Source organism: Budorcas taxicolor, chromosome 1 (assembly GCF_023091745.1).
Source record: "Budorcas taxicolor isolate Tak-1 chromosome 1, Takin1.1, whole genome shotgun sequence".
Taxonomy (NCBI): Eukaryota; Metazoa; Chordata; class Mammalia; order Artiodactyla; family Bovidae; genus Budorcas; species Budorcas taxicolor.
In genome coordinates this window covers 134438166-134460477 of record NC_068910.1, presented here as the reverse complement: position 1 = coordinate 134460477, position 22312 = coordinate 134438166, and the positions used below count along the sequence as shown (strand labels likewise).

Genomic DNA, 22312 nt, shown 5'->3' with positions numbered 1-22312 from the left:
GATAGTATGGGTCCTGCAACTTGTTATTTTTCAAAACTATTTTGGCTATTCTAGGTCCTTTGTATTTCCATATAAATTGTAGGAACAGAGCATCAATTTCTACAAACAACAACAACAACACAAAAATCCCTTCTGGATAAAGTTATCTTTAAAGGAACAGTGTGTTAGTATTTTTACAATATTTCAAGCATTCTATATCCATGATGCTCCTTTGTCATTTGGACTTTATATTATTGTGAAATCTAGGGCAAATCTGGTCTTTATTCTTCGGTAGTGATTGTGCTTTTTATTTTCCTGCCTTAATTTTTTAGCATTTTTTTCCTTTATGCTGAAGATGTTTAATTTTCTAATTCATTATACATGGACCACATGCCTTTCAATTTGGAGCTGCGGAAATATTTTTCAATCCAGAAAGAGTTTTTGTTGGTTTCTTTTTTATTATACTGGTGATTATTATTTCTGTTCTGTTTCTTCTGAGTTCTTTTTTAAGAACTATTATTTAAGCATTGGTTCTTCATTTTCCTTTTTTAAAAAATCATCTTTCATCATTTTCACTTTTCTGGATGGTGAGAATTCCTCAAGCAAACTCAACCACTGAACTCTGCACTTTGAAACGCTGAACTCAAGCACTTTGTTTCAGTTATCTTCTCACTCCTAATGACTGGCACTGTAGATACTCAGTAATCATTCAGTTACTGAATTAATAGTTTCTTATCATTCCTTTTATCACTGTTACCTGTCTTATGCTTGCTTTTACTGTTTCACTGTTTGCACCATTATTTGTTCGTTTGTGGCTGCACTGGATTTTCATTGCGGTCATGGACTTTCTTCTAGTTGTGACAAGGGGGTGCTGTTCCCTTCTTGTGGTTTTCAGGCTTCTCATTGCCGTGGCTTCTCTTGTTGCAGAGCACACGCTTGAGGGCACATGGGTTTCAGTAGTTGCAGTTTGAGGGCTCTATAGCGCGGGCTCCGTAGCTGTGGCACACAGGCCTAGTTGCCCCGCAGCACGTAGAATCTTCTCGGACCAAGGATCGAACCTGTGTCCTCTGCATTGGCAGATGGATTCTTATCCACTGAGCCTCCAGGGAAGTCCTTGCAGTATTTTAAAACTTGTAGTAGATTGATTTGGGGGCTTGCCTGGTGGCTTAGATGGTAAAGAATCTGCCTGCGATGCAGGAGACCTAGGTTTGATCTCTGGGTTGGGAAGTTCATTGGAGAAAGGAATGACAACCCACTGCAGTGTTCTTGCCTGGAATATCCCATGGACAGCGGAGCCTGGTGGGCTGTAGTCCATAGGTTCACAGAATTGGGCATGACTGAAGTGACTTGGCACACACACACACAGATTGATTTTTGCTCATTGACTTGGAAATAAAAAATTTCATCAGCCTTTTAAATATGTCCATCTTTTATATTTATTTGGTCTTAAGTCAGGTAGGAAGTAGTGATTCACCTATCAGGCATCTACATTTGGGATGTTATTCTTTGAATATAAGTATAGGATACAAGTGTAGCATCATTCTTTAATGATGTTCTTTACTCTGATGAGAAGTCCACTTTTAATTCATCTAAAGCATTGTGTTTCACCAATACAACATTGTAAATCAACTGTACTTCAATTTAAAAGTAAATACATAAAATATTCTCTCTCTCTCTTTAAAACACACTCCTAGTCTCATGTTCCAGTCATCAAGTTTATCCATTTCTAAATCTTTTGAATGTGTCCTTTTAACATGAGTTATGCTATTCTTGGCACTGTTTGTACTTTAATGTGACAGTGTTAGCAATTTTATACCATCTACCAATCCCTGCTGGTATTTTTGTGTGCCAGTCTTTAGTTTTTATGATAGTTGATTTTATACTTTTATTTTTCCCTTCTGTGTAATTATTTGGATGGCATAATGGGGTAAATTTATGATGCATGTGCACTATCTTTTTGGTGGGAAATAATTTATCAGTTTTTGATTCTAGAATTGAGAGAATTTTTCAGTGACGTACATGGTGATAAATTAGTGCTTGGCTGTGGGCCAAAATTTTTTATATGTATAATCTCAACCAGTGAGGGGTCATAATCCTGATGTTGAGTGGTTTATGCTTATGTAATTTCTGGAGCTTTCTTTTAGTTGAATGATTTTTCTCTATCTTTTTTTCTCTTTTAATACATGAACATAAAACTTGCAGTTTATAAAATTGTCTTGTTTGGCAACAGAGTAGTTTTGTTCTGGGTTCATTTTTAGTTCTCTATCCTTTATTTTCTTTTAGCATTTTTACCTCTTCCATTATTCTTCAGAGTTTTTGGGGTACTTTCTAAGCATGTCATCTTGATTCATCACTGATTTAATTTTGTGTATTGTCACATAGCTTATTCTGTCTTCATAGCACATAGATTTAATTCCTGTGTAAAGTATCATCATGGATTTTTATTGCATACCGCTTTTTCTTTTAACTTGTTGGTATATCCATCTTTTTACTTATATCTCTTCTTCACAAACCAGCCCCAACTGTAATGCAATACAGTGCTTTTTAATTAAAACCCACCTGTGAACTTTGAAAGTTCAGGGAGGAAAAAAAAGCAAGGGAACAGAAAGAAAAGCACAGCAGTTATCGCGTGGCCTCACTGTGTCTTTATTGTTTAAACTTGGAGCTAGTTTGGGTGTATTCAAGACCCTTCTTCAGTGGCAAGACTTCCCTGGTGGCTCAGATGGTAAAGCGTCTGCCTACAATGCCGGAGACCCAGGTTTGATCCCTGGGTTGGGAAGATCCTCTGGAGAAGGAAATGGCAACCCACTCCAGTACTCTTGCATGGAAAATCCCGTGGATGGAGGAGCGTGGTGGGCTACAGACCATGGGGTCGCAAAGAGTTGGACAGGACTGAGCGACTTCACTTTCACTTTCTTTCTTCAGTGGCACAAAGAACCTGTAAACTACCAAGTGATGTTGTTTGGTACAGACCTGGGGATGATCCAGCAAGAAAAGAAAGAAGTTTCCTGTTCTTAAAACCTGCTGTTTCAGATAGACAGGGTCCTGTGTATAGTACAGGGAACTCTATTCATTATCCTGTAATAAACTATAATCACAAATAATATGAAAAAGAATATATATTAAAGAATATCTTTGCTGTATACTAGGAACTAAGACAACATTGTAAATCAACTATACTTCAATAAAAAATGAATAAATCAATAAAAGCAATATTTATAAAAAAGAAAAACCTGCTATCTCACAGTGGAGCCTGTTAACCACTGCCAAAAAGTTTAGGCAAATTTATGATCAAATATGTGATGGCTCCTTCTTTTTAAAAATTAACCTTCTTTTTAAAAACATTTAAAATTCACCTTTAATTTTTAAAGCTGAAAATCTCACCTTTTGTCATATATCATTTTATATTTGACTTGACTGGTAACATGATGTCAGTATTGAGGATCATTCATCCTTGTAAACAGTGTTTTTAAATTTTTTCTTATGTATTTCTATATAGATTTATTCTTGGTCATTTAAGTGCTATGTATACTTTTTATTTTAATTTCTCCTATAATCATGTCTACATTTTAATAATTAAATCTATGGCACTTGCTAAAATAGCTTCTGGAAAAATTTAATGTGCTACATACTGATAAAAAGAGGGACATCATTTGCTGATGTTGTTTAGCAACCACTAGTAATGCAAGAGATATAAAAAAAGTAACCTGAGATACGTACTAATAATGGATTTGATTATAATAGCTGGGTTTTTTTTCAGTATCATTTAAAAAGTTTTTTGTTGTTCTATTTTTATTCAGATGACAGAAAATAGTTTTTCATTGAAGAAGATAGAAATCAGTGTTTCAGAAGCAGAAAAGCGAACTGGAAGAAATGCCATGAACATGCAGGAAACATATACTGCTTACCTCATTGAAACAAGGTGAGTGATGAGAATTATGTCTGAGGTTAGAAAGGGCTTTGGTAGCTGTTGATACAAATTCTGTTGTATAATGGAATCATTTACAGGTCATTGTCTTTTAGTTTCTTTACTTTTTAACAGTGACTAGATTTTCTTTTACTCTGGTACTCTTAGTAGCTACATTTGAATGTATTTGTTTTGGAGGGAGAATGAAGGTTACTGGATGTTACTTGATGCTTGCTTTAGTGTCAGGTAACATCCGGATCCCATCCACATCACGGGCCTGCCCATGCGGGAGACACGGGTTCGTCCCTGGTTTGGGAAGATCCCACGTGCCTCAGAGTAACTAAGCTCATGTGCCACAACTACCGAGTCTGTGCTCGAGAGCTCGGGAGCCATGACTTCTGAGCCCACGTGCCACAACTACTGAAGCTCGGCCCCTAGAGCCTGTGCTCCACAGCAAGAGAAGCCGCTGTGCACCACAACTAGAGAAAGCCCACACAGCAGGGAGGACTCAGCACAGCCACAAATAAAGTTATTCATTTTAAAAATTCACCAGGAAAGTATTTTACTTCATAAGGAAAAAGATAAATGAATTAAACTGTTTTGTCTAGAGAAAAGCAAAGGATGTGTGTGTGTGTGCGCTCACGTCTGACTCTTTGTGACCTACCAGACTTCTCTGTCCATGGGATTCCCAGGCAAGAATACTGGAGTGGGTTGCCATTTCCTTTCCCAGGGCCTCTTCCTGGCCACTTCCTGACCTAGGGATCGAACCCACATCTCTTGCGTCTCCTGCATTGGCAGGTGGATTGTTTACCACTGCACCACCTGGGAATTTTGCTTATTATAAATAGTTTATATAAAGACTGTACCGACAAGCGCTTTTCTTTCTGTGAACTGAGAAGAAATGCTTTCAGTTAAAACAAATGGGGGGCTTCCCTGGTAGGCCATTGAGACCCACGCTTCCATTGCAAGCTGTGCGGGTTTGATCCCTGGTTGGGGAAATCAGATCCCACATGCTGTGCAGTGTGGCCAAAATGTAAAAAAATTAACAAAAAAGTATAGTCCATGTTTTTATAGAAAAGTAGAGGGACTTGCCTGGTGGGTCAGGAAAGTATCTTGCCCGTGTACATACATGCATATGTATCGGAGAGATTTTTAAGTTAATTTAAAAAAAGTATGGTCCCATGAGAGGTTTTTTTTTTAAGTTAGCTATTTTAAAATATCATACTTTAGAAATTTGTATTGGCTCTAGCTTTTTAAGTAAATTCTTAAATTTAAAGCTAAAAAGGATATTTTTAGTATATGCCTGTTTCTTCATCCAGTTGAACAATGAAATTAGCTGTTGATTAGCTTTACTGCTAGAAGAACCTCTTGATTTCAATAATCTGGAATAATTTATAGCTGTTTACTCTTTATTTATTATAGTTGTTTACTCTTGACTTTGAAATGAATAGAGAATTATAATTCAAAAGTTGGAGTTAGAAGCGACCATACATGAGTAATATAGCTAGCCTCTGGATAAATATATAAGTGGATCATCAGTAAATAATGTGGTACACAGAAGGATACTGAGTTGACTTTCACACTTACATTTCATTTATTTTAAAACAGTAATTCTTAAACTTTAAAATATATAGGAATCACTTGGAAAATTTGTTAAGCTACTGAATTTGAGTGGAGTCCAGGAATTAATACATTTTGAGCTTAAGTTCCAAGTGTTTTTGAAGCAAATGAGCCATGGACTATAGTTTTATCTTTCAAATACAAAAGCTTTACATCTTAAGATAGTCAAATTTATCTTTTTTCTTTATGACTTGTGTTTTCCCTGTCTTAAATTCTTGCCTATCCCATGTCATATACATGTCCACTTTGAGAAATACTGTTTATAAATAGATTATTTTGTCAGTACTATAACTGACCTTCAGCAACCACAGAACCCTGGAATTTATTATTTTGGTCATGTAGAATTCTTGCTGTAATTCAGTGTTAGGCAGAGTATCTTGGACACTATGAATAATGTTGAGCCTTGACATTGACTAAAAGTTCAACTTTATCACATAGCTCATCTCTTCTCTGGACACAAGAAGAAAGTCAGTTTAGCAGTTGCCTGTTGTGTTACAGTTTAACAGATTAAGGATTAATAAGGCTAAGGTCATTGATTTTAGTTTTTCCAGAGATTTTTATGTTTTCCTGTTCATAAAGTGTGAACCCTTTTAAAACAGGTAAGAATATTGTAAGTATTAATAGGTAAGAATGCCTCTTTGTCCTGGGAAGCTATATGGTGTTTTTACTTAATTCTTCTAATTTGTAAAGTAGGGCTAAAGATCCTAATACTTTGTCAAATTAAATGGTTTAAACAGTTAAATTTTATTTAAATATTGCATGTGAAACCACTTCAGTTCAGTTCAGTTGCTCAGTTGTGTCCAACTCTTTGTGACCCCATGAATCGCAGCACGCCAGGCCTCCCTGTCCATCACCAACTCCTGGAGTTCACTCAGACTCACATCTATCGAGTCGGTGATGCCATCCAGCCATCTCATCCTCAGTTGTCCCCTTCTCCTCCTGCCGCCAATCCCTCCCAGCATCAGGGTCTTTTCCAATGAGTCAACTCTTTGCATGAGGTGGCCAAAGTATTGGAGTTTCAGCTTTAGCATCATTCCTTCCAAAGAACACCCAGGGCTGAAGGAGTTCAGAATGGACTGGTTGGATCTCTTTGCAGTCCAAGAGACTCTCAAGAGTCTTCTCCAACACGACAGTTCAAAAGCATCAATTCTTCGGTGCTCAGCTTTCTTCACAGTCCAACTCTCACATCCATACATGACCACTGGAAAAACCATAGCCTTGACTAGACAGACCTTTGTTGACAAAGTAACCAACAAAGGTTGGTTGGTCTAGGTTAACCGGTCATAACTTTCCTTCCAAGGAGTAAGCGTCTTTTAATTTCATGACTGTAGTCACCATCTACAGTGATTTTGGAGCCCAAGAAAATAAAGTCTGACACTGTTGCCACTGTTTCCCCATCTATTTGCCATTAAGTGATGGGACCAGATGCCATGATCTTCGTTTTCTGAATGTAGAGCTTTAAGCCAACTTTTTCACTCTCTTTCAGTTTCATCAAGAGTTTGTTTAGTTCCTCTTCACTTTCTGCCATAAGGGTGGTGTCATCTGCATATCTGAGGTGATTGATATTTCTCCTGGCAATCTTGATTCCAGCTTGTGCTTCTTCCAGTCCAGCATTTCTCATGATGTACTCTGCATAGAAGTTAAATAAGCAGGGTGACAGTATACAGCCTTGACGTACTCCTTTCCCTATTTGGAACCAGTCTCTTGTTCCATGTCCAGTTCTAACTGTTGCTTCCTGACCTGCATGTAGGTTTCTCAAGAGGCAGGTCAGGTGGTCTGGTATTCCCATCTCTTTCAGAATTTTCCACAGTTTATTGTGATCCACACAGTGAAAGGCTTTGGCATAGTCAATAAAGCAGAAATAGATGTTTTCCTGGAACTCTCTTGCTTTTTCCATGATCCAGCGGATGTTGACAATTCGATCTGTGGTTCCTCTGCCTTTTCTAAAACCAGCTTGAACATCTGGGAGTTCACGGTTCACGTATTGCTGAAGCCTGGCTTGGAGAATTTTGAGTATTACTAGTGTGTAAGATGAGTGCAACTGTGTGGTAGTTTGAGCATTCTTTGGCATTGCCTTTCTTTGGGATTGGAATGAAAACTGACCTTTTCTAGTCCTGTGGCCGCTGCTGAGTTTTCCAAATTTGCTGGCATATTGAGTGCAGCACTTTCACAGCATCATCTTTCAGGATTTGAAATAGCTCAACTGGAATTCCCATCACCTCCACTAGCTTTGTTTGACGTGATGCTTTCTAAGGCCCACTTGACTTCACATTCCAGGATGTCTGCTCTAGGTGAGTGATCATACCATCATGATTATCTTGGTTATGAAGATCTTTTTTGTACAGTTCTTCTGTGTATTCTTGCTACCTTTTCTTAATATCTTCTGCTTCTGTTAGGTCCATACCATTTCTGTCCTTTATCAAGCCCATCTTGGCATGAAATGTTTCCTTGGTATGTCTGATTTTCTTGAAGAGATCTCTAGTCTTTCCCATTCTGTTCTTTTCCTCTATTTCTTTGCATTGATCGCTGAGGAAGGCTTTCTTATCTCTTCTTGCTATTCTTTGGAACTCTGCATTCAGATGCTTATATCTCTTATGTGTTATTAAATATTTGTTAAATGATTGGAAAAATGGGGTAGTTTTGTGGTTCAAAGAAAGTCTTCTCTGTGCTTGTAGGTGACTTCCGCTAACTTCTTTTTGTGGCCTTTGAAATAAAACAAAGCGAAAACAACTTGTAGCAGCTCTTCTAACAGCCTTTAGATGTACTGCCTATAGGCTATATTTATCTACTTTTTAGCAAGATTTGGGCTCTGTTGGTAATGATTTTGAATAATTTGAATCTTGATATTAACCCAAGATATTTTTTTTTTAGCTGAAGTTGAAAATCTGAATTAGAAAAGTTTTAGTCAGCTAATGGTTAGGTCAACTCTTTAAAATGAATTATCATTTAATAATCCTCTATCTTGCCATTAAAGCCATTTGTATATTTTGAATTTCATATTATGTTTCCCTTTTTATTAATATACAGTGAATGTAGCAAACAATATGTAAATAATAAAAACATTGAACATCTTGTGTTGAGCATGGCATGGTGTACACATTTTCTCCAGACTTTATTCTTAGACTGATTTAGCCTCTCTTCCTTTATACTGTACATGTACAAATGCACATTTTGGTTATATGTATGTTTCTTGGAGGATTTGTAAGTTATTTTCAATTAGGAAATGAGAAGGTTCAGATAATGTTTAGAAGACTGATGTTTTCTAATAGTCATTATGCTAGCAGAAGTCATAAATAGTCAAAATAATTTCAAATAGTCTTTTTATGATTTTACCCAGCTTTCCCCCGATTTGAACTTCTATATGGGTGACTATGGCATTGCCTACAGCTCTTTATATTAAATACAAGACTAAAACTGATTCGTTACTTCCCTTCTTGCCACTCTTTCAGAGTTCACTGACACTTTACTTTTGTGGATCTTTTCTGGTACTTGGATACATCTGGTTCATTGATGATGTTAAATTGAGGGTTTTTGGTGTCATGGTCTTTGGCATGAATGTTGTTCTCTCGTGGTGGCAGTTGTTCTTTCATTGTGGCAATTAAAAATACTTTTTTCTTTAATGAAACACTGGTTTCATTGAAGTCTGGTGAAGCCAGACTTTCACTATATTGTAAAGCCAGCCATTATGTTGACTGAATTATTTTACATTGAGGCTTTTGTTGAGAAGAATATTCCTAATATATTGACTATTTCTCTCAAGTTCAGATAGGTTTTCTATAATGAAGTAAAGTGGTTAGGAGTGAGGGCTTGGGAATCAGACGGATCTGAGTGCTCTACCCACAAATCTTTGTGATTGAAGGAAAAGCATATACCGTGCCGCTGCTTCCTCATCTGTGAAATGGGGACAGTAATCCCTGCTTCACCAGGTTTGTTGTAGGGATTAAATAATACATGAAAAGTTCTCAGTCCCTGGTTCATAGCCCTCCTGGTTCATAGGCACTCAGTAAATGGAGTTATCAGTTTTAAAGGAGGTCGTATGCATGCATTTGTATTTTTAAAAAAATCACTAGAAATCTTATTCTGTCTTTTTCAGGTCAGTTGAACATAGTGATGGTCAGAGTGTCCTAACAGACTCACTGTGGAGGCGGTATAGTGAATTTGAGTTGTTGAGAAACTACCTTTTAGTTTACTATCCACATATTGTTGTGCCACCTCTACCAGAAAAAAGGGTAAGGAGTGAAATGGTGGTGTTGTTTAGAAGTCGTTAGCATTGAGACTATTCTTCATGATTGTTTTGTTCATCTAGGCAGAATTCGTTTGGCATAAACTCTCTGCTGACAACATGGACCCGGATTTTGTGGAAAGACGACGAATTGGTTTAGAAAATTTCCTCTTGAGAGTCGCTTCACATCCCATCCTTTGTAGAGACAAAATCTTCTATTTGTTTTTAACACAGGTATTTTTCTTTTATTTAGTCTTTTAAAAAATTTCATTTGACTTGGGATTTTAAAAATTTTAAATTGTGGACTGCTGCTTCTTAAGGATTCTCTTGGAGCCGCCCTTTGTTAATTTATATGTATTTTCATGGTTTGTTTTGTTTTGAATTTCCAAAGTATTATATCATTCTTTTGGCTAACATTTTTATACTTAAAGACACTAAAGATGGTACTTTTTGGTATCACTTAAATGGTATCAAAGTTAGTCTTTAGTTTTTTGAATCCTGGATCTGTAAAATTTTGGGGCCGTCTCTGGTAATCTTTTGGAATCTGGATTGTATGTGTAACTGTGCAGTGAAAATAATTCTTTTTTAACCCCTCTCCCCCATCTCCCATGAAAGAACAGAACGATGGGTATTTTATTTGGGATATTACTTATGGGCTATTTTACAGTGATATCTAAAGTTATCTTCAATTTTTAGGAAGGCAACTGGAAAGAGACGGTAAATGAAACTGGATTTCAGCTGAAGGTAAGGGTAATTGTATGAAATAATTTGTCATGTCCGTTTACACTTTCTAGCACAGTGCCATGCCTTAATGGGTACTTGGTATTTATTGAATGAGTGAATGTTAGAAATAGGCTTTACATCTAATAACACTGGTAAAGTTTTTAAAGAAACAATGCAGTTTATTTTTGATCGGTGTAATTTTTGTTAATAGTGAGACTGTAATGGGCATATTTATGTATACATTTAATTCTCTTGGGAAAGAACATTTTCCCAAAGTATAGTCATATTATGCTTTTCATGGTTTTTTCTTCCCTCTGTCCTTATCACTGTCACTCTCAGTGGTGCCTGCATAATTGCTTACTCTATTAGATAGAAAAGACACTTGTAAAGGGTTGAACTTGGGTTTTCCTATCTTAGTAGGCTAAAAGAGGAGCCATCAGTCATGCTTATTTTGTATACTGAGACATGGTGGCCGATTTTGAGTGGGCATAGGATTCATTTTGTATCAGTGATACAGGTTTAATTAGCTTTTGATTGCTCATCATATTGATCATTAGAATTAGTGTTTGGGAATGGAACTGTTACCTAAAAATTAAAGAGCGTGTCAGTCATAAGATGACTACCCTCACTCTGCTCTGCTCTCCCCTCCCTCTGGTTTCCGAAAGTAATTTAACACTGCAGATTTTTTAAAGTTTTCATCTCTTACATAAACAGAATAGGTAAGAAGAAAAAGTAATATAAATTGATAAACAGTTCATATGATATCACAATAACAGAAGTTCAATAGGTTTAGGGAGCAAGAACAGAATGTCTTTACAGTAATTTTAAGAACTAGAGATTTATGCATTGGCATATAGGTATTTTAATTTTAACACAAAAAGACAGGAGAAAACATTTTTTTCTGCACAGAAAATGTAATTAAGTATCTAATTTTGTCATAAACCAATTTTAACTTACTGGTTCAACTTATGAGTTATCTGAAACTTCAGATAACATGAAAAAATTAGTATTTTCTTAGCTGTAACTCACTGTGGTGCTCAAAAAGAGAATAATGGAATTTTAAAGATGATTTGAAATAACTGAACTTTAAAAAATTGTTTATATTTTGATAGAATTTTATGAGAACTAGTCCAGGATTTCTTAGGAGCTAATAATAAAGAAAAGAACAAACTAAAATATTGTTTTTGGTGAAGTCTCTTTATATAATAGAAAAATTTTAAACTTTTCAATTTTTGAAAGTTTCATTGATTTAGTCATTATTTTAGTAACTGGTTATCAGTTGTTTGTCCTTAGCGCAATTTTTGGGCGTAACTGGGTGGCCTTGAGAAAATTCATGAATTTCCCCATCCATTTAGACTATTCTGTCTACAGAGTGCTTTGAATCTTGTGTGTCGGTGCTACCTAAGTGTTTAGATATAATGTTTTATATTTAGGTAGCCTTACGGTAAAATCCTGGTTTCACTTTTATAAAATCTTTGAAAGGTAATACTCTGTACACAGTATTAATAATTTGAAAAGTAGGAATTGAAATGGACTAGACATACAATGTAGGAGAAAGCAATGGCAACCCACTCCAGTACTCTTGCCTGGAAAATCCCATGGACGGAGGAGCCTGGTAGGCTGCAGTCCATGAGGTCGCTAAGAGTCAGACACAACTGAGCGACTTCACTTTCACTTTTCACTTTCATGCATTGGAGAAGGCAATGGCAGCCCACTCCAGTGTTCTTGCCTGAAGAATCCCAGGGACAGGGGAGCCTGGTGGGCTGCCGTCTATGGGGTCGCACAGAGTCAGTCACGACTGAAGCGACTTAGCAGTAGCAGCAGACATAAAATGTATAGGGAGAATTTGGAAACACTTGCAAGGCAATGGAACCTTTTGGACTAACACGTGCATGTATGTGCATGCATACATTCAAGCATGTACGTGCATCTGTGTATATCTATATATATATAAAGAGAGAGAGAGAGAGAAAGACTCACTTACCTGGAGATTGTGTGTTTGATAGTTATAACTAACCTGATGACAGTCAAAAGGTGGGATTTAGAACTGACTTCTGAGATGTTCAGATGGATGTGGCATAGCTTACTACAGTGTTTCCAGATATACTTTGGTCCTCTCAGATGGTATCCAGTTCATTTTATTGTAGTTATCCAAACAAACTTGACTGTTTTTAGTCTGCAGCCTCCTAGAAAGTTTTAAAGGTCTAAAGGTGCATACTGCTGGAGTTAGGCATACCGTGACAATAGTGAGAGTTGACAGCTGAGCCTGCCGGTCAAGTATAACAGTGAGGTGAGAGTCAGACACTGCAGTACTGGGGTCTGTGGCGTGGTGCCAAATCCCCACACACCTTTGTAGCCTCTCGGGCTTCATTGCATCACAGGTGGATTCAGTATTAGTTGTTTATAGTGGTTACTTTGAGGCTTCCAGAAAAGGTTGAATTGCTGGCTGAGTACTTATAATTCAGTGTTTTTTCTTCTTCTTCTTCTTTTTAGCATGCAACTAGTTTTTTGATGTAAAAAAATTTTTTTAATTTAATGTTTCTTCAAGTGTGGTCAGTTAGCTTCATGAGTCTCAGTTTGTTGGGATTGTTCAGAATACTGAATCCTAGAGTTCATTGTACACGTACTGACTCCCATGGGCCTAAAACTTGACAAACATTGTTGTAAGATGACAGATAAGAATATTTTTAGGAAAATAATTTTAAAAGATTATCAAAATTGTTAAGAAAAAAAGTTTAGAACCAAAAGCAGCATTTTGTCTGAATATCATTAACATTAAATGTTTACTATGTGCTTAAGCACTGTACTCTGATATAGTGTTCATGGTTTTTTTGCTGGCAGCTGCCTCAGTACTTTTGAGGTTAGTTCAGTATTATCCCAGCTTTTTAGGTCAGGAACTCAAGAAAGTGACTTAACCCACAGTCATATAGTTATAAGTGATAGAGGCTGAATTCAAGTCCAGGCCTTCTTAATTACCATCCTGTATTACTTATCTTTTCACTAGCTACTTATATAATTAATGTATATAAAGATGGTTGGTAAAGGAATGTTGGAAACTATATTTCATTGAAAATGAGATTGTTCTGAGTCAGACTGGAGCTAATATAATGTTATAGGTCAATAATGAAAGTGAAAGTGAAGTCACAGTTGTGTCCGACTCTGTGACCCCATGGACTGTAGCCTAGAGTATTATACTCAGCAGGATAATTGTAAAAATTTAGTTTTATAAAAGTCTGTGCTTTATTTATTTATTTTTTTGGCCATGCTACATGACTTATGGGATCTTGATTCACCAACCAGGGATTAAACATTGAACGGAGGCCCTTGACAGTGAGCGCACAGAGTTCTAACCATTGGACCGCTAGGGAACTCTCTCCCCTCCCCTCACCTCCCCCTCTTGTTCTTCATTTAACACAAATATGAGCAACAGACTTTTTCATCACTGTTATATATTGGCATTCCTTCATTTTTCTTGGATGTCTATATGATACTTCTGTTAATTCACTGAAGGGAGAGCAGAGAATTTCTCTTTAGAGTAATGAACATATTAACTAGTTACTTTAGTTTAAAGAAATACCATTTTAACCCAGTTACATGAAAGTAAGTGTCATCCATATGCCCAAATCTTAAATGAATTTAGGCTGACTGGGAAGTATCTAGAACCTTGTTTGTCACTTGGAGGAGGAACTGCCAGAGACAAGATCTGAGCCTTTAGTATCTCTGCTAAATCTGGAGATTCCAGATGCCAGGTACCTACAGACTGTCAGATATTCTTCTAGGTGCTGTGGATCCAACTGTGAATAAGCTGGAAACATTCATAAGCTCCAATACTGAAGTAGTTGAAGTTGAATTAACATCTGTTTAAGATACTTTGAAAGTTATAGGTGATAAAAAAAAGAAAACAGTTATCGTTGTGAGATAATATGACAGCTGGAATTTTTTCCCCAGAGATTATTTTGAGATAATGACAGTATAATTTATTGTTCAAATGGAGACAGTTTTGAGAATAAAAAGGGGCTCTGCTAATAATTAGGTTAGGACAGCAGGTGTAAACCAGTAGTACTGTTCTGGGCAAACTGGGTCACATGGTTGAAGAGAACATTTGAGCTGAGACCTGAATAATGAGAATCCTTCAGTGGAGTCAGCCAAAGGGGTCAAGGAAGAAGAATGTTAGAGACAGGGCAAGCTGGTAATGGTTTACTAGGTAAGGTTTGGAGGAAGATAAGAATCCGAAAATGAAATAGAGGAGAGACAAGGTCTAGAACAAGAGAAGTATAGTATGTAATAGGAATTGGAAAGGGAAAGGGAGGTGGGGATTAAAGAATATGGGAAGGTATTAAGTTGGGACTGTAGAATAGTCGGGGTTTTGTTTTTGTTTTTCATTCATCCAGTATACTTACTGCATGTTTTTCTTGTGCCAGGCATTAGAAAGTGTTGGGGCTACAGGAATGAAAATGCAGTTTAAAGTAGTGCCATGGAGGCTGTTGTGCAACTCTGGGGCCCTATTCACATTGTGTTTTTCCTTGTGGCTCTTACGTTTTCATGGACAGCTAGGAGACAAGCAAACAACCCAGGGGATTTCAGACAGTGCTGTAGCAAAGGAGACAAAGTAGGGTGGTATGAAACAGTGGCTTAAGGGCTTCTTTAGAAATTTAGTGGGGGATCTGATAAGATGGATGAACGGTAACCTGTCAGATTTGGGTAGGGCTTCCCTTGTGGCTCAGCTGGTAAAGAGTCCGCCTGCAGTGTGGGAGACCTGTGTTCGATCCCTGGGTTGGGAGGATCCCCTGGAGGAGGGAAAGGCTACCCACTCCAGTATTCTGGCCTAGAGAATTCCATGGACTGTATATTATAGTCCATGGGGTCGCAAAGAGTCGGACACGACTGAGTGACTTTCTCTTTCACTTAGAGATCTAGATTTGGGGAGAAGTTTCTGATTTGATGACATTTTAGGTAGTTTCTCTTTTTATGAAATCTTGTGATATGATGAGCAGATTGAGTGGGGTGTTATGATGGACTGACCTGTCAGTGTTTGGTAAGCAAGGTTAGGATGGTGATGGTTTACATTTTATATGCCTTCTATAGTGGTAAATTGGTAATATTAGAAGTAAAAAATAAATTGGTGGGATTCAGTATGAGATTCAGAAAAAGATACACATGAAAATTTTTTTTTTTTTACTTATGGGTTTTATGTAATTTCATCCTTATTTAAAGAATCTCATTTGCTTGTGCCTATAAAGTGATTAACACATTGGTAATTTAAAATCACTTAAAGAACACAAGGGAGTCATATATGCCTTAAATTCATATATGCTGTAATTGAAAGGACTTTCACATGCATTAGCTCCTTTGCCCTTCAGATGTAAGAAATTTCAAGAATTGGTAAAATATCCATTTATTTATTAAAAACTTTTTTTTTTTGGTGGGGGGGGCCATGCCACATGGCATGTGGGATCCTCATTTCTTGACCAGGGATCCAACCTGTGCCCCCTGCATTTGAAGTGTGGAGTCTTAACCCCTGGACTGCCAGGGAAATTCCTAAAATATACTCCATTTTAGAAATAAGAGAATCCCCTGAATTCAGTGACAACTTAAGCTTTAGATATTCTTGATAGCTCTTTGAATTGCTTTTGGTCTAAAGTTTTAGGATGCTGGATTTGTGGAGTGGTGTATTATTGCAGTTTTTTTTTTTTTTTTTAAGCTGTGTAATCTAGGAAGCCTTAGTTGTTCTGGTTTGTTTGTTTTATTATTTGGGGAGTATTTGTAATTAGGGTTTAGAAGTTGGAATGATATAAAATGTTCAGGATGGTTGGTATTTTCAAAACCAAATCATGTTATAAATTGTTAACCGATTGAGCTACACCTTTTGTGCCTTGGTCAGGGGAAAAAATACATTTATGTATATATTTTAAATGAGGACATAGACAAAGAGGATTAATTTGGATATATTAAGTATAAGTTTATACAGTGAAATTATTATTTAGTGTTGATCCCTCTGTCTCTCCTTTGAAGTAAGGTAGAAGTGAAGAGGTTTCCCAGGTAAAGAATCTGCCTGCCAACACAGGAGATGTGAGCTCTATCCCTGGGTCAGGAAAATCCCCTGGAGAAGGAAATGGCAACCCACTCCAGTATTCTTGCCTGGGAAATCCCATGGACAGAGGGTGCCTGGCTGGCTGTAGTCCACAGGGTTGCATAGATTTAGACACCACTTAGCAACTAAGCAGCAGCAGAAATAACTAAAGGTAGTTAAATAGTTATGTCAGAATATCTAGAAATAAGTAGAGGTTGTTTAAAAGTTGTGTTGTAATGTTTTCTGTCAACTAGAAAGTAATTAATATGATGTCATCTAGCTTGTTTTCGGAGAAGGCAGTGGCAACCCACTCCAGTGGTCTTGCCTGGAGAATCCCAGGGACGGCAGAGCCTGGTGGGCTGCCATCTATGGGGTCGCACAGAGTCGGACACGACTGAAGAGACTTAGCAGCAACAGTGGCTTGTTTTAATTTGGTACAGGCATTTCCATATTTCTTTCTTTTCTAAAATACTGATCATGAAAATGAGAAAACCAATGTACATTTGGTTTATGTACATTGAGAATGGCCATCTGAGAATGACCCTCAGTAAGGCCCAGGCTTCAAAGCAGTAATTTTATTTAGTTTATATATACAGATCATTGTTTTTCTTGATTTAGAGAAAAAGTAAACTACTTTTTGACACAGCCTATTCTGAGTTATAATAATGCAGAGCTGTATGCTTGCTCGCCTGTTGGTATTTACAGTTGTTTTACTTTGGTATCATTGAATGTCATGTATTCAGTTTAATTTATAATACTATTTTTGCAGTGTTTAAAAAATAACTACTAGGTGTTTTTGGGGGTATGTTTAATGTGTTTGACACAAATAATATGAAGAAAAGTATACTTGAATAGCTTAATTCTAAGGGGAAAATAAAACTGTTTGGATTTATACCCTGAAATATAATTGTACTAAGTGAATAAATTATTTTTTCCAGGCAGACTCCAGGTTAAAAGCGCTTAATGCAACATTCAGAGTGAAAAACCCAGACAAGTAAGGTTTTGTTTTAATAACAGTTACAATGTTGTTTTGAATGGTGCCTATCAATCTATTTAATTTTTCATTTCTGAATGTATGCACTTTATTTGCTAAATATTTTAAATAGTAATTCACATTAGTAAAATTCTTTTACAGTCTAAAACTGATTTTGAAATTTGATGATTTTATTGGGATTAAGGTTGTAAGTAACGGAAGTTTTAGAAAATTAAACCACTGTTTCCTGGAAGGATTTATTAAGTGATATTGAAGGTATCAGAAAAATGAGGAAAGTAATTTTATTTTCGTCTAAAATAGGTTTTCTTATTAGACTTTGCTTGTCAGATATGTGCAAAACTCAAGATAATATATTATCTATTTTAATAATAAACTATCTACTTTGAATGCCAAGAAAACTTGATCAGTAAATGCATACTAGTATATAATGTCATGGAGCTATATCTATATGACAGTTACCTGACTTCATTAATGTTAGTTTGGAGTTTGTGAGAGCGTTTCTATATTAAAGGAAACTGTGTATTCAGAAATAACTTTCCGGAGGGTGGAATCTAGGTACTTAAGATTTGGTTTTGATCATTCTTGGAATTTGGCAGATAATTCAGGCTCTTCGTCATATGGACCTTTGCCTGAAGCTTAGTTCAGCTGTACTTTCCAGTTAGAAATGTGCTTAGGTAGATGGAGTTTTTCCATACTTGGCGACCAAGTTTACGAGGTCTGTTCGAGTTTCTCTAGTCAGGCCTTCAAGCCTTAACTTCTACATAGTGTACATTCTTAGCAGACAGAGGCCAAGTTTGCATAGTCTGACAGCCTGTTATGCTGATTTTCATAAACCATAACATATTAACGTAATGCCTCTACTTTTTAATATAACTTCTGAATATAAGATGTAAATATTAATATTTTAAAGTTTGGTAATTAGGGAATTGTGATGGTAACCATTGAGGTTTTCACTTTTTTAATAGACTTTGTTTCTTAGAGTAGTTTTGGGTTCCCAGAAAAACTAAGTGAAACATCATACAGAACCTCCCATATACCCTCTGCCCCTACACCTGCAAAGCTGTTCCTGGATACACCCAGCCACGCCTGTTATCCCTTTCCAGCATGATACATTTGTTAATGATTGATCAGCCTGCATTGAATCATCATGATGCCTGTCAAAGTGCATAGTTTACATCAGGGTTCACCCTTGGTGTTATATATTGTATGGGTTTTGACACATGTACAGTGACATGTATGTATCATTATAGTATCATGAAAGGTATTTTCACTGTGCTTAAAAAGCCTCTTTGCTCTCCCTTTTTATCTCTTCCTCCCCATAACCCTAGCAACCATTGATCTTTATACTGATTCCATAGTTTCACCTTTTCCAGAATGTTGTATCATAGTATGGAGCATTTTCAGATAGACTTTTGCTTTACAGTATGCATTTAAGATTCCACTGAGGTTTTAATAAAGGTTATGACATCCATAATATATAAGAGGTGTTGTCTAGATTAAGAACTAAAATTATGTCATCCTCCAGAAAAAGCTTTGGAAAATGTAAGCAGTAGAGTGTACGACATTGGTGAATGTACATTCGTTAGAGGAGCATGTAGATGAGACAGTTTAAATTAATATTTTAATGTTGCTGTTAAATGTTTTTTAATGTCATAAAAAATGTATTGTCAATTGTATGTTTGTCTTCCCTTTTCTGACCTACCATCTTTTCTAGACTGCTAAATTTTACTTAATATCCATATTAGAGAATTTTAAATGTGATATGGCCAATAACATAACCAGGACAGTTTTTTGCTCCTGTTAAAAAACTTGTTAAAGTATATAATTAGTAATATAATTTGTTTGCCTTAAATTTTAGGTTAGAGAGTTATCTATATCAGTCATTGTTGTAACAGATTTTTAATATGTAGACTCTCTGTTCTAGGTCTAGCTGGCCCAGTAGATTAATTATTATTCAAACTATTACTAAAATAGTTTATATCACTAAAATACTTTCTTTCTGTTCTTTCTTAAAATCTAGAAAACCAGAAAGAGTTTCAGAGGGAATACCAAAATGATACCTCCTTCATGCACGTTTATTTTTCTTTGCACTGTTCAAAGCAGTGAGGAGGAGGACCTTGAGTCTTCTACTTTCTTGTGGCAATATTTGGCTGATATTTAGGAGGTAGACAAAGTGATTAATAGAATGTATGGCGTGAAAGAGAGGAGAAGGAAATACCGGTGGCACCTAGGTGTCATTTTTAAACTGCTAGGGAGTACAGAGGAGAGAGATTTGATGGGATAGGGGAAGATAAATTGAACTTTGGATATGTGAGCAGCTACTAATCTGCTAATCTAATCTGTTAGCCAGTTGGCATTATAGATACAACATTTAAAGAGAGAATTTTGGGCTGGAGATAGATATTTGGAGTTAAGCAGCATGTAGATCATAGTCGTGAAGCTTTGTGAATAAATCACATAGAGTACAGGCTTCCCATGTGGTGCTAGTGGTAAAGAACCCACCTACCAATGCAGGAGACCCAGGTTCGATCCCTGGGTCAGGAAGATCCCCTGGAGGAGGGCATGGCAACCCACTCCAGTATTCTTGCCTGGAGAATCCCATGGACAGAGGAGCCTGGTCGGCTACAGTCCATAGAGTTGCAAAGAGTCAGACACGACTGAAGTGACTTGGCACGTATGCACACACATAAAGTATGTAGACCGAATGATTGGTTGTAATATGGCGAGGACCTAGGGCTGAACTCTAAAGAAACCAGTGCTTGAAGGGTGTTTTCCAAAGTATAATCTGAGGATTACCAGCATCTGAATCCTGTGAGTGAGTTTGTTATAAACTCAGATTCCTGAGTCCCACTAGGGCCTCTGTGTACAGTTATGGTGATTACTCATGCCCTCTTTTACTTAGAGGCCCTCAGTTGTATTTCTGGCAAATATTTTAGCAGTGCTTTGCACACTAAAGTTGGCATTATAAGAGATGGGTGAAGGAAGTCAGTCCTGCAAAGGAGACTTTAGGAGTGACCTGAGAGTAAAAGGAAGAATCATTAGAAATTAACAATGATGTCAAGGAAATAAGTTTTTGAGGAGGGTGAAGTAAGCTGTTATATTGCTGGAAGAACAGTGGTATCTAAAGTTTCAGGTTGTTATGGAGAATGGCAGATATTAGATTATAGAAACAAAGATTACTGAGCAGCGTGAAGATTAGGGTTAGAGATCATGAGTTTATGTTTGTACCAAAAGATTTTTTTAGCACCATAAATTTTCTCCTGTTTTCTTTTTTTCCCAAGTAACTTTTCATACCAACAAATTTTATCTCTATCTCAGTTCCACGATGTAAATTATAAAGTATGACATCTTTCCTTGGCTTTAAAAATATCTGAAGAAAATGTGGTTATTTAATTTTAGAACTTTCTGAGTTTGTATCAGTGTGTAAATGTTTAAGGCCAGCATATGGTTAAATAGAATCAGTTTCATTATTCTCAGGAACTGCTGTTTTGTCTTTCAGTTTTTGACTGCTTTTCAAGAAAAAAATGATGTTTTGTTTCCTGTTTCAGGAGATTTATTGAACTAAAACACTATAGTGATGAACTGCAGTCTGTCATCTCACATCTCCTTCGAGTCAGAGCTGTAAGTGGTCACCAGAAGCTTTTTGACAGGTGTTCTTATGGAAGTGCTTCTCATTTAATCATTATGTTTTTAAGTAATGGAAGGTGTTTATGATGAATAACTGATTTTTATATTCAAATTTGGCGTGTTATTCACCTAAATTGCATTTTTTTTTAATTGTGAAATTTTTTCTGGCATAAATAACTTAAAGAATTTTAACCTATTGTTTTCTCTGTAGTCTATATATGGTTTCTTTTTTTTTTTCTTCTTAGTATATGGTTGTTTTGACATTTATCAAAGGGCCTGCCATTTCAGCATTGGAATATAATTGTATGACTTTGATCTACATATTCTTTTATTCTTTCAAGATTTATTTTTAAGATTGGTGAATAGTTAATATTAAGCCATTCTGTGTCTGTGCTCTTAAATTATACTAAATAAACTTATGTAGGGTAATGGTCTGCTATGACATGAGGAACTAGAAATATACCAATAATGATTGTACTTACCTGTAGAGTTTGGCTGTAATAGACTTGGAGAAATATATTTTCGGGTAGATTAATGTATACCTGAAAAATATTGTATCATCCACTCTGGTCCTTTGGGGTAACCTAAAGAAAACCTTAGAACTGGTCTTAAAGGCTTTGAAAGACACTGAGTTACCAGGTCTAGTATCATATCTTACACTCATTGGAATCATCTTGAAATGAAATATATCATCTGGGATTTGTTTTAATGAAAGAGTCTGCTGGTAAAGTGTGGAGAGAGGGTCAATTTTAGATGCAACTTAATTGGCCATATGATAATTGTTGAAGGTAAGTGTTGGGAAATGAGAGTATATCCTACTGTTCTCTACTTTTTGTGTGTTTGTATGAAGATTTTCATTAAAAGTATAAAAAATAAGGGAACACTCCTTTTGAAGTATCCTCATATTGGCCCAATCTGTGTAACCATCCAGAGTACTATAGGACTCTTTATATAAATTGTAAGTTACTTTGTAGGAAAAGAAAAAGGTACCTATGAGAATTATTAGAGTAGAGTCAAGAATCGGGTATTGAAAAGGACTTGTGAATTGATGAGATAAAATTCCTAGGCCTCTAGTTGCTTTGAAGTTACCTAAACAAATAAGGCAACAGTTCTTAATAAGGAAAGTGAAGGTGGGGTCAGAGACACCCCAGAAGACTGGAAGAACCCTTC

General features: G+C 36.4%; 1 protein-coding gene across 1 annotated transcript in view; it reads left to right on the top strand.

Annotated features, from left to right (window-relative positions):
* The window catches only part of SNX4 (sorting nexin 4), a 54432-nt gene that overhangs the window by 9532 nt on the left and 22588 nt on the right, over nucleotides 1-22312 (top strand). The window contains exons 2-7 of the mRNA XM_052642439.1: nucleotides 3780-3901; nucleotides 9600-9735; nucleotides 9813-9962; nucleotides 10425-10472; nucleotides 17460-17515; nucleotides 21064-21136. Of these exons, the coding sequence (XP_052498399.1) occupies nucleotides 3780-3901; nucleotides 9600-9735; nucleotides 9813-9962; nucleotides 10425-10472; nucleotides 17460-17515; nucleotides 21064-21136 (585 nt within the window). The remainder of the gene's footprint in view (nucleotides 1-3779; nucleotides 3902-9599; nucleotides 9736-9812; nucleotides 9963-10424; nucleotides 10473-17459; nucleotides 17516-21063; nucleotides 21137-22312) is intronic.